Raw genomic sequence first — 11,661 nt, forward strand, 5'->3', positions numbered from 1 at the left:
GAGAAAAAAGCTTGGAGTAGTCTGGAGAACTGAACTCAACAAGAAACTAGAAGTCTGGGAATGCCCAACTGCAGCAGGATGGCAATGATTGGTGTGATTCAGTCAACCATAAATCGTCTTTAATTCTTACAACCCTTGAGGTAGGGGTTATCATCTCCATCTTCCAGATGAGAAAACTGAGGAATCAGAGAGCTTGCCCAGGGTCACACAGCCTCTAAGTGAACAGAATCAGGATTTGAACCTATGTCTGCCAGCCCCTCAAATTCAACCACTAAAGGAGAAAGACGCAAAGAGAGACCAGGGCCTCCAGTAGGAAGGTGACAGTAGATAGTCCCTGAGGGCGGGGCTGTGGCTTCTCTGATCTCAGGCCCCTCTCCTCCGCCCAAGCGCCGCCTCTGCCCCTCCCAGCGCTGCCTGGAAGTGTGGGGTGAGAGCTCCTCCTAGGACACCCCTTCCCCTTGGGGAAAAAATTCCGCCCCCCCAGGCTCTACCCAGGAGAGGACCCTCTGGTTCTTCCTCATCAACACCCGCCCTGAGGCAGAGAGTGCCTCTACCTGCGTCTCCACCTGCCTGGCCCCAGGGCCCACTGGCCCCCCCCCCCCGGAGCGGTCAAGCTGAGATGACGGTCAAGCTGGATTTCGAGGAGTGTCTTAAGGACTCACCTCGCTTCCGGTAAGTGCATGCAGGTCTGGAGGGCGAAGCGGGAGGAGGGTCTAACACCCCCCAACATACACAGACACACACACGGCCTTCTCCAGGCCAGATGTCCTTTCAGGGAGTAAGTCTCAAAGGGACAAGATAGAGGTTGGGGCCAAAGTAGGACCTCTGCTATCAAACTGGGTGCTCTGATGCTCTTCACTCCCTGCGCATTGTGGAGGGGGCCTCTCCAGCCTCTCGCACCCCCAGAGTGGCATTCCCTCCTCCCTCTCACTGAGACCCCTGCCCCTCCCCCAGCACCTGCTCTGGGCGGTTAGCAATTTCCTGCCCTCACCACATCCACCCTCCCTTCTACCCTTCCTGCTCTGGCCTGGGCCGGTAGCTCCCACACTGCACAGTGAGCTGAGCAAAAGAGGGCAGATGGGCGAGTCTTCTTAACCCCTCAGTTTTTCCTGTCTGTACCCTCGACTCCCTAACTTCGATCTCTGACCCTGCTGAGTCGGACAGACCACATGGACCCAAGCTCTGTTCCTGTGACCCCATCCCTCCTTTCCCAGAGCGTCTATAGAGTTGGTGGAAGCGGAAGTGTCAGAACTGGAGACCCGGCTGGAAAAGGTGATCCTGACACGGAGAGGTGACCCAGGGTCGGATTAAGAGGAGAGGGACAGGGCCAGGGAGAAAGTTGGAGACTAAGAATGAGTTCAGGGATTACTGAATGCTATCCATGTGGGGTAAATATCTGGGGGGCTCTAGAGAAGGAGAAAAGTGGTTCTTTGCTTTCAAGGAGCTTGGGATCTTGAAAAACCAGACTCCCCTGTGGACTTACTCTTGAGCTCTGCATTATGCTGGGCCCTGGGCGTTTGGGGAGAGCAAGACTATTTCTGCCCCCAGGGAGCCCACAGATGGCCTGTGGCAGACAAACCAGTGAAACACAAACACAAGACAGTAAGGCCTTCCCTGGCCACTCTATAAAACACGCCTGCACACGCACACGGACACACACACTCCCATCTACCTTACTCGGCCTTATTTTTCTCTATAGCATTTACCTCAATCTGACATGTTATATATTTATTTGCTGTATTAGTTTTCTATTGCTGTGCAACAAATTATTATAAATTTAGTGACTGAGAACAATACACATTTGTTATCAGAGTTTCCGTGGGTCAGAAACCACCCACAGCTTAGCTGGTCCTCTGCTCAGGGTCTCAGGCTGCAGTCTCCTCTGAGGCTCAGAGTTTTCTTCCAGGTTCTTGTGATTTTTGGCAGAGTTCAGTTCCCTGCTGTTGCGAGACAGTCCCCTGCCATGTGGCCCTGTCTGTAGGCAACTTACATCACAGCAGATTGCTTCTTCAAGGCCAGCAGGACGCTCTCTCTTGTGGGTGCTGGCAAGATGGCATCAATTTATATCAGACGTAATCACAGGAGAAGCATCCATCACCTTTGCCAATGGTGTAACTGAATCATGGGAGTGCCATCCCATTCTCTTTGCCATATTCTATTGGTTAGAAGCAAGTCACAGGTCTTGCTCACATTCAAGGGATGCTGATTATGCCAGAGTGGGAATCATCACCTTAGCGTGTATCTATAACACTTGCCAAGTTTAGTCTTGTCTGTGTTTCCCCACTAGAATGTAAGTGCCATGAGGGACTTCTATGTTTTGTTTTTGCTCCATCCCCAGTGCCTTTGCTGGAGCCTGAAAGTTAACAGATGACCAGTTAATATATACATATATTTTTTTAATTCAATTTTTTGAGTTAATTATAGACTCACAAGAAGTTGCAAAAATAGTACAGAGAGGTCCCACATACCATCACCCAGCTTCCCCCAATGGCAGCGTCTGATATAGCTATAGTACATTACCCAAACCCGGAAATTGATATTGGCAGGATGCGAGGAACTGTCTACAGACCTTACTTGGATTTTACCTATTTTGCATATACTCTTTTTTAAAAAGAAATCTTTGTGTATACTTCAGTGGCACTTTGCTACATGTATAGATTCTTATAACCAGCATCACATTCAAGATACAAAGCTCCTGTCACCACAAAGGAACTCTTTTGTGCTACTTTTTATAATGATGCCCTCCCCTCCCCCTTCTCAAATCCATGACAACCACTCCTCTGTTCTCCATCTCTAGACTTTTGTCATTTCTAGAATGTTACATAAGTGAATTCATACAATATGTGACCTTTCAAGATTGGCTCTTTTTTTTTCACTCAGAATAATGCCCTTGAAGTTTATTCAAGTTGTTGCGTATCAATAGTATCAGTAGCCCGTGTGTGAATAGTTCATTCCTTTGCATTGCTGAGTACTATTCTCCTGTATGGATGTACCAGTTTCTCACTAGTTCACTCTTATGAAAGTTCCTTATTCAGATATATGGGGAGGGAGTGGTGGATGAGGGAAGAACTGGACACTCGGTCCCCCAGCCCCACACAGTGGAGTTATGAGCATCAGGGTCCTTGTCCCTGGTCATAGACACCCCATAGTGACATCTCATAAGGCTTGGTCGTGGTCAGTTTTCTGACGATTACTGACCCTGCCGGCCACCCTCAAGCTCTATTTCCCTGAAGCCTTCACTTGCCCTAGTAAGCATTTTTCATTTCAACAAAAGTTCGCTGAACACCTGAGTGGCCTGAGCTTTCTGAGGCCCTACTGCCTAGGATTTCCTCACAGAACCTCCCTGGTGGTCTCTTGTCCCCTGGACTGAGCTGAAGGGCTCCAAAGACATTTGCTCCATCCTAGATGCAGTGACTGAGGCCAGAACCAAGTGTTGTCACCTCAGGAGCAATGCAGTTCCTGCAGATAACAAGAGCCAGGGGTCAGGAGACCTCACTTTGGCTTCTGACACAGCCACGTGGCTCTCCCAGAGACACCCTCCTTGGGCCAGTCATTTGTCCCCTTGTTTATTAAACATCCTTGTTTGTCAGTTGGGGGGGGGGGGCGGGGCTAGACAGAATGGGCCCTAGGAGCACCCTAGCATGCTGTCTTTGCCCTTCCCTGTGGCCTTGGTAACTAATTAATATTTAGGAGGGAACTTTCAATTAGCTGAGAATGGGAAAACTTGAGACCGTAAATACTGTAGAATTTAATACCAACCAGGTAGAGCGTTCATCCTGTGAGCCAGACAGTGCATGAGGATGGAGTTTCTGGAGAGCTGGGATCCAAGTAATTGGGGCAGGGCAGGGAGAGATGTGTGGGAGTGGACAGAGAAAGATGTTTGGAGGTGAAGCTGACACTGGCTTTAGTGACAGGCTGGGAGCAATTTTGTTCTAGGCACAGAGCAGTGGGAGCAAAGAAGCAGAGATGAGCAAGCACCAGGTGTGTATTAGAAAGTGGGAGAGCTGGACTGGGCTGCAGGGAAGTGTAGGTGAGGTTGGGTAGGAGGGCACGGCCCTGGGAAAGGGGAGAGGAAGAGGGCAGGAGTGGGGGTGCCACTGGGTCTGGTGGCACATGGCATAACTCTCTATTGCCCTGTTGCTTCCTAGCTCCTCAAACTGGGTAATGGCCTCCTGGAGAGTGGGCGCCATTACCTTGCTGCTGGCCACGCCTTCATTGTTGGCATTTGTGATCTGGCCCGCCTGGGTCCACCAGAGCCCATGATGGCGGTATGTGGAGGGCCTGAACGAGGTGGGATGGGGCCTGGGATGTGGAGAGATCCTGTGGAAGGGGAGGGTTGGCCTGGGGTCTGCAGATCCCAGGCCAGAGCGGGGCTGGGGCTGCCATCTGAGACAGCCATTGCTGACTGGGCCAGAGATGGGAGGGCCCTACTGCCCCATGCCTGGTACTCCCTCTCTGCTCTTCCTGCCTAGGAGTGTCTGGACAAATTCACTGAGAGCCTCAGACACAAGCTGGACAGCCATGCGGTGAGTGGGCATAGGTAGGGCTGGTGGGGGAAGCAAGGTTGTCTGTGGTCCTGACCCCCACCTGCCAATTTCTGCTTCCCCTCAGGATCTTCTAGATGCCACCCAGCACACACTGCAGCAGCAAATTCAAACCCTGGTCAAGGAGTGAGTTGGGAGGGAAAACAATCTTCCAGCCCTCTTCCCATTACCCAAGGGGCCTCCCTCAATGAAGGAGTTGTGAGACTGGGGCGGGGGGGGGGTGGTGGTGCAGTTCTGGTGGCCTGACTGCTATCAGTCAGGATCCCCTTGGAGTTCTGACTACACAGGCCAACCGAAAGGCTGAGAGGGACTTCTCTGCAGGGGGCAGGTGGGTCCACCTGTGATTCTGTGTTATCCTCCCACCCCCAGAGGTCTCCGGGGTTTCCGAGAGGCTCGCCGGGATTTCTGGCGGGGGGCTGAGAGCCTGGAGGCTGCTCTAACCCACAACGCAGAGGTCCCCAGGCGCCGGACCCAGGAGGCAGAAGAGGCAGGAGCTGCTTTGAAGACTGCTCGAGCTGGGTACCGGGGACGGGCACTGGATTATGCCCTGCAGGTGCCTGCCCCAACCTGCCCTCCTGGGGTACCAGGGCCTCAGTCACCTCAAGGCCGGAGAGTCACCAGTGTGCAGTGGGAGGGGACACTATGTTTTCAAGACTGACCTGAGGTCTTTCTGGTCTCTCAGATCAATGTGATTGAGGACAAGAGGAAGTTTGACATCATGGAGTTTGTGAGTTGCAGTGGTGATGAGGGCAAGGTGGGGAGGAGCCTGCTAATGGAGAGCAGGCAGGAAGAGGGAAAGAGGGGTCCTTCCTCAGCTCTGCCCCATGCCTACCTTGTCCCCCAGGTGCTGCGTTTGGTGGAGGCCCAAGCTACCCATTTCCAGCAGGGCCATGAGGAGCTGAGCCGGCTGGCCCAGTATCGCAAGGATCTAGGTGGCCAGGTAGAGCCCCAGGGAGCAGGCAGATGGTGGAGGGTGGGAGGGTAGGAGGTTCTGAGATGACTCTCCTGGCTTAGTTGGGGGAGGCCAGGGACATCTGAGATGCCCCTCCTATGCCCAGTTGCACCAGCTGGTCTTGAATTCAGCTCGAGAGAAGAGGGACATGGAACAGAGACATGTGCTGCTGAAACAGAAGGTAAGGGCTGGGACGGCAGGCAGGAGGCAGATGGGTGTGGGGCCCTGGTCTCTGCCCACCTTACCCTTTGACCCTCTTCTGCCCCCAGGAGCTGGGTGGGGAGGAGCCAGAACCAAGCCTAAAGGAGGGGCCTGGTGGCCTGGTGATGGAAGGACATCTCTTCAAAAGGGCCAGCAATGCATTTAAGACCTGGAGCAGGTGAGGAGAGGACACCCCATTCAGCCAAACTCATCCAATTAAAAATTTTTTTGAGTGGTTATAGTGTGTTAAGAACAGCAGGAAAAACAGACAAAACCCCCTGCCTTCAGACAGTTTACCTGCCATCAGCAAAGACAGACAATGAACATAATAATTAAGTAAGTTATATGTTATCTTAGAAGGTAAAAGTGCCATAGAAGAAAAATAATAGTAAAGCAAGGGATGTAGAGGGCTGGGGAGGGGTAGTAATTTGAAATAGGGTGGTCAGCATGGGCCTGATGAGAAGGCAACTTCTGAGTGAAGACTTGAAGGATATCTGGGGGGAAAATGTTCTGGACAGAAGCAGGAGCCAGCACCAAGGCCCTGAAAAACTTGATGTGTTGGAGGAACAGAGAGGAGACGATGGGTGTGGACCAAGGGAGGGAGGAGGAAGTGGCGGGAGATGAAGGGGGAGCTAATGGAGATGTGAATCGTGATAGGGCCTTGTCCACTTTCGTAGGGACCGAGGCTCTACTCTGAGGGAAATGGGGAGCCATTGCAGGGTCCAGAGCAGGGTGGTGATCTGCCCTGACTCAACTCCTTCCCCTGCCAAGGCCACTGCCCATACGAGATCTTTGTGCACGTTAGAAAATGGAGCCCCTTCCCAAAAATACTTCCATCTGTCAAAAAATTGTAGCAATAGACATTTTATTAGAAAAAGCATTTTACAGCCATCTGCTGGAAAGTTGTCTCCATAAATATATCAACTCTGGGTTGCCCAAGATGTGAATAGCACCCCTTAGATGTCCCGGTCTGCACAACTGCCCTCCCTCCTCTGGAGCATCGCATGAGACAGTCAGCCCACGCCTCCTCTCAGCAAGATCCTTATGGGGGAAAGGGCACAGCCTCTCTGCTGCCCCTGGCCCGAGCCTCATCCCAGTGCTGCCCGTGTCCATAATCTACCTCCACCTCCTCCAGACGCTGGTTCACTATCCAGAGCAACCAACTGGTTTATCAGAAGAAATACAAGGTGGGTAGGCCTGGGTCCTGGATGCCTGGGCCCAGGGAGACTCAGCCCGTGCTGTGGCTGGCTGGACATCTGGCCCCTTATCACCTTCCCTGCCAGGACCCTGTGACTGTGGTGGTAGATGACCTCCGTCTCTGCACGGTGAAGCTCTGCCCGGACTCTGAGAGGCGGTTTTGCTTTGAGGTGGTGTCCCCCAGCAAGTGAGTGCCATCCAGCCCCACGGGTGATACTCTAATATATCTCATTCTTTACCAACTAGAAAGGCAGGCCAATCACACAGGCCTCCTGGAGCAGGGTCTTGGAGGCCCCCAGGCAGCCCCAGGCATTAACCCATTGGTGGCTGGATTGTAAGGCAGTCTGGGTGTGGTTCTGAGGGGAGGATATAGGGTGATTGGGGATATTTAGAAGGATATGACCAATTGGTACAGAAGTATTTCAATATGACTGGTGCAGTTGAATACTAGCTGAATGTCAATCTGCCCATCCTGCCCCATGGCTTCCCAGGCCTCAGACCCCTCCCCACTCTCTGTCCTCCTTCCTGCTCAGGTCCTGCCTCCTACAGGCTGACTCAGAGCGCCTCCTGCAGCTGTGGATTAATGCTGTGCAGAGCAGCATCGCCACAGCCTTCAGCCAGGCACACCTTGATGACAGCCCCCGGGGTTCAGTCCAGGTACCTTAACATGGGGGTGCAGGGCCAGGCTGCCCAGGGAGATGAGGCATCCCTTCCACTAGGCCCCATGGCCTCTCTTTCTTCCCTTGTCTCCCAAGGGCTCGGGACACCTGGCCATTGGCTCTGCTGCCACCATGGGCTGTGGCGGGACAACCAGGGGAAGGGAGCCTGGTGGAGTTGGGCATGTGGCAGCCCAGGTGCAGAGTGTGGACGGCAATGCCCAGTGCTGCGACTGCCGGGAGCCAGCTCCTGAATGGGCCAGCATCAACCTTGGTGTCACCCTGTGCATTCAGTGCTCTGGCATCCACAGGTCATTCCCTAAGGCCCCAAGCGTGGGCCCCACTCCTTCTGGTTGCAGTGTCGGGGGGGCAAGATAGAGCCCATCACACCGGCTCCACCCTTCCTACCCTGCTGTAGCTTCCTCTCTTAGACCCTGGCTGTGACCCTGGCCGGGCCTGTGGGGCACAATGTGGACCCTAGTGGGCCTAGCCACTCTGTGTCCTGGTTTGGCCAAGGTTGGGGGACACCAAGAGAAGCTTATTGCCTTGACTTGAGGAGATGTGGGGTCAGGGCTGCTGAGGGTGGCGGAGAGAACAAAGAGCAGAGAGAGGTCATGAGGCCTTAGCAAGTCTACACAGCCCTCACCCTGAGGCAGTCAGGTGGAAGCGGGGAAGGGGAGTGACATGGAAAGAGTTGTCCAGGCCAGAGTGCCATGAGAGAAGGGAAATGGCTGAGAGGCCTTTGCAATGAAATGTAGGGGAAGAAGGAAAAGAGGGAAGGGTGAACAGGCAGGATCCTGCCCAACGTGGGCCTCCTTGCCCCGTGCCTCTGCATGGCCCCCATGCATGGCCTTGCCTCCAAGTCTTTTCAGGAGCAGTGGCAGCTGCCCCAGCTGCTGCCCCACAGAGGACCTGACTCCCACTTCGGCCCTCTAGGAGCCTTGGAGTTCATTTCTCTAAAGTCCGGTCTTTGACCCTCGACTCGTGGGAGCCAGAACTAGTGAAGGTGACTTGGGATATCTTGAAGAGGGTGGGGGGTGGGGGCGGGGTGAGGACAGGGCTGCAGAGCCCTGAGGGCTCAGACGCTCAGCCCCACCCTACCTGTCTGTCTCTGCCTCTGCCTGGGCCACCGGAAGCTTATGTGCGAGCTGGGAAATGTAGTCATCAACCAGATCTATGAGGCCCGTGTGGAGGCCATGGCAGTGAAGAAGCCAGGGCCCAGCTGCTCCCGGTGAGGTTGGGGCTGCCCTCCTTTTGGGGAGGGAGGAAGGCCTAGGATGGGAGGGAAGACTGTCCCCTTCCTTCCCCCGACCCCCCTAGGCAGGAGAAGGAGGCCTGGATTCATGCCAAATACGTGGAGAAGAAATTCCTAACCAAGCTTCCTGAGATTCGAGGGCGAAGAGGAGGCCGGGGCCCCCCCAGGGGGCAGCCTCCTGTGCCCCCAAAGCCTTCCATCAGGCCCCAGCCAGGGAGCTTCAGATCCAAGCCAGGTATGGGGTTGGGTGGGCATTCACTGAGTGCCTGCTGTGTGCTCAGCACTGTGCCAGGCCTGGTGGAGAGGCACAGAGTAGAAGGCCCAGGCCTTCCCCTTGAGAATGCTGGAGGCGCCAGCCGACACTGGCACTGGTTTTACAAGCCAAGAGTTTCGGGGGTTACAGTGAAGAATGAGAAGGAACATGGGGCTGGGAGTAGACAGGGAGGGCTACATAAGGGTGTCAAGAGCCTGAGAAAAGTCAAGAGTGAGAATGAGCTAGGGTCCCCAAAGGCCTGTGAAGGAGAGTGTGAGTTTGGCTGGAGCAGAGAGAGCCAAGAGAGGCGGGACTGAGCATCAGTGAGTCAGCTCACCTGTGACGTCCTAGCGGGTCAGGATGGTTGGACAGGAAGAAGTGAATGATGTTGTCTATCCCCACACCCCAGGGGCCACACACAAACACACACACACCCCTCCACCTCCCACCACAGTCCCCAGAGTCCTGAAGGCCTCCCCACAATTGAGAAGTGACCTGTCTCATTACAGCATCAGTGCTGAGGGTTTCTTCCCAGACTCACAACTGGTTCCCTCTAACAGAACCCCCCTCGGATGACCTGGGCAGCCTGCACCCTGGGGCCCTGCTGTTTCGAGCTGCTGGGCATCCTCCGTCTCTTCCCACCATGGCTGATGCCCTTGCCCATGGAGCTGATGTCAACTGGGTCAATGGGGGTCAGGAGAATGCCACGCCGCTGATCCAGGCCACAGCTGCTGTGAGAGTCTTGTTGACCTCCCCAACCCACCCTAACGCTCCTTCTCTTTGACCCCTGCTCTGACTCTGGGCCCACCTCTTACCTCTCCTTCCACCCCCACCTACTCCCTGAGAACCCTACCCCATAGGGAGTGATAACCGATAGAGATAGGTTGCTAAGAGTGTGCAATTTGGAGGCAGACAACCCAGGTTTGAATCCAGGCACTCATCACTTAAAGGAGATTTTGAACAAGTTATGAACCTCTCTTTGCCTCAGTTTCTTCATCGGTAAAACAGGAATAACATATGTCATCAGGTTGTGCTATGGAGTTTAATGTATGAATACATGTAAAGAGCTAGAGCAAAGCCTGACACTTAACTGTGCCCGTACACTCCTGATGTCCATGCCCCACCCTCTGAACTGACCCCACTCTAAAACATCTTTAAATCTTCCACTAAAGATGCCGCCCTCTCTCCCCATTCTCGACCTCTCTATGTAGAATTCTCTTCTGGCATGTGAGTTTCTCCTCCAGAACGGGGCGAATGTGAATCAAGCGGACAACCACGGCCGGGGCCCGCTTCACCACGCAACCATTCTTGGCCACACCGGGTAGGGGCGGCAGGGATGGTGGCCTTGGGGAGGGAGGCTCCGCACAGGGTGAGAGGCTGGCTGAACCTGGCTATCCTCTCCAGGCTGGCCTGCTTGTTCCTGAAACGGGGGGCCGATCTGGGAGCTCGGGACTCTGAAGGCAGGGACCCTCTGACCATCGCCATGGAAGCAGCCAACGCTGACATCGTCACCCTGTGAGAATGCCTGAAGGGGCGGGGTTAGCGCTTGCTCTGTCCACTTAGGCCGGGCTGAGCTGAGGCCCGAGCGTGCCAGGCGGAGCGTCGGAAGGGGCGCGGCCACCTTCTGGACCGGGAGAGGGAAAGAATGCTCCCAGTGTTGTTCGGGGCGTGGAGTAAGAAGGGGGGCGGGGAGGGTCCGCGGATGGTGAGTTCGTGCAGCTCAGTGAGAGGCATCATTGTTGTAGAGCATCTTTTGAGCTCTAGACCCTGGGGAAACAGATGAATAAAACAACCCACTCAAAGTTTGGGAACTTAGGATGGGGGGAGCGGGGAAAATGTCATTCATTCCTTAATTCCTTCCCCTTCAGGCTACGATTGGCAAAGATGAGAGAGGCCGAAGTGGCCCAGGGCCAGGCAGGTAAAGTACCCCCCCCCCCACCCCGTCCCTGGCCCAACATTGTAATTCTGGGCTTCTGGCCCCTGACGACCTGCCCGCCTCGTGCCCAGCTTTATCGATTAATCCCGTTGTTTATTCAACAAATATGTCTTTGGGCGCATCCGACAAGGATCCCGGAACGAAGCAAAGAATAGGCGAGGGCGCTGCCCTGACAGCGCAGATGTCCCCTCCACCCACGCTGGAAGCGCGCGCTCTTAGCAGGCCAGCCCCGCAGTCCCCACCAGGCTCTTCTGCACCAGGGCCCGGCCTTCCGGCCTCCCAGCCCTTCCTCCCTCCCCTCAGGGGACGAGACGTATCTCGACATCTTCCGCGACTTCTCCCTCATGGCGTCGGACGACCCGGAGAAGCTGAGCCGGCGTAGTTACGACCTCCACACGCTGTGATCCCAGGCATTCGCGGGCCCGCACCCCCGCCCCTGCCTCCCCGCCGTCGGCCCCTTCGCCATTAAAGCCTTCGTGCTGTGCTCCCCGCTTCAGAGTTCATTTATTGGGCGCCACCTTCGGGCCGGCAAGGTGTGGGCGCCGCGGCTCCCGGGGTGCGAGAGCGCTTGAGAGTTGGCGACTCCCGGGGAGTGAAGTGGCAGCTTCGGCCTCAGCCCCAGCACCGGACGGCCCTGGGGCGGGGCTCCCGGCTCAGGCGACGTGGC

General features: G+C 55.0%; 1 protein-coding gene across 3 annotated transcripts; it reads left to right on the plus strand.

Moving 5' to 3' along the window:
* The first annotated feature begins 365 nt into the window (after positions 1-365).
* On the plus strand, positions 366-11,479 carry ACAP1 (ArfGAP with coiled-coil, ankyrin repeat and PH domains 1). Of its 3 annotated transcripts, none has more exons than XM_070563024.1 (22): positions 366-672; positions 1,215-1,272; positions 4,149-4,268; positions 4,473-4,526; positions 4,612-4,670; positions 4,914-5,097; positions 5,227-5,271; positions 5,389-5,484; positions 5,603-5,677; positions 5,766-5,875; positions 6,833-6,884; positions 6,981-7,081; positions 7,428-7,551; positions 7,650-7,861; positions 8,487-8,556; positions 8,687-8,781; positions 8,871-9,040; positions 9,619-9,791; positions 10,270-10,379; positions 10,463-10,573; positions 10,927-10,976; positions 11,298-11,479. In XM_070563024.1, the coding sequence occupies exons 1-22, from the start codon at positions 620-622 to the stop codon at positions 11,396-11,398; spliced, it is 2,223 nt and encodes a 740-aa protein (XP_070419125.1). In that variant the 5' UTR covers positions 366-619; the 3' UTR covers positions 11,399-11,479. The 3 variants fall into 3 exon arrangements, with proteins under 3 accessions (XP_070419125.1, XP_070419126.1, XP_070419127.1); XM_070563025.1 differs by having other exon boundaries at positions 389-672; positions 1,104-1,272; XM_070563026.1 differs by having other exon boundaries at positions 407-672; positions 1,215-1,291.
* Positions 11,480-11,661: the final 182 nt, after the last annotated feature.

The sequence above is a fragment of the Equus przewalskii genome, chromosome 10 (genome assembly GCF_037783145.1).
Source record: "Equus przewalskii isolate Varuska chromosome 10, EquPr2, whole genome shotgun sequence".
NCBI classification, from domain to species: domain Eukaryota; kingdom Metazoa; phylum Chordata; class Mammalia; order Perissodactyla; family Equidae; genus Equus; species Equus przewalskii.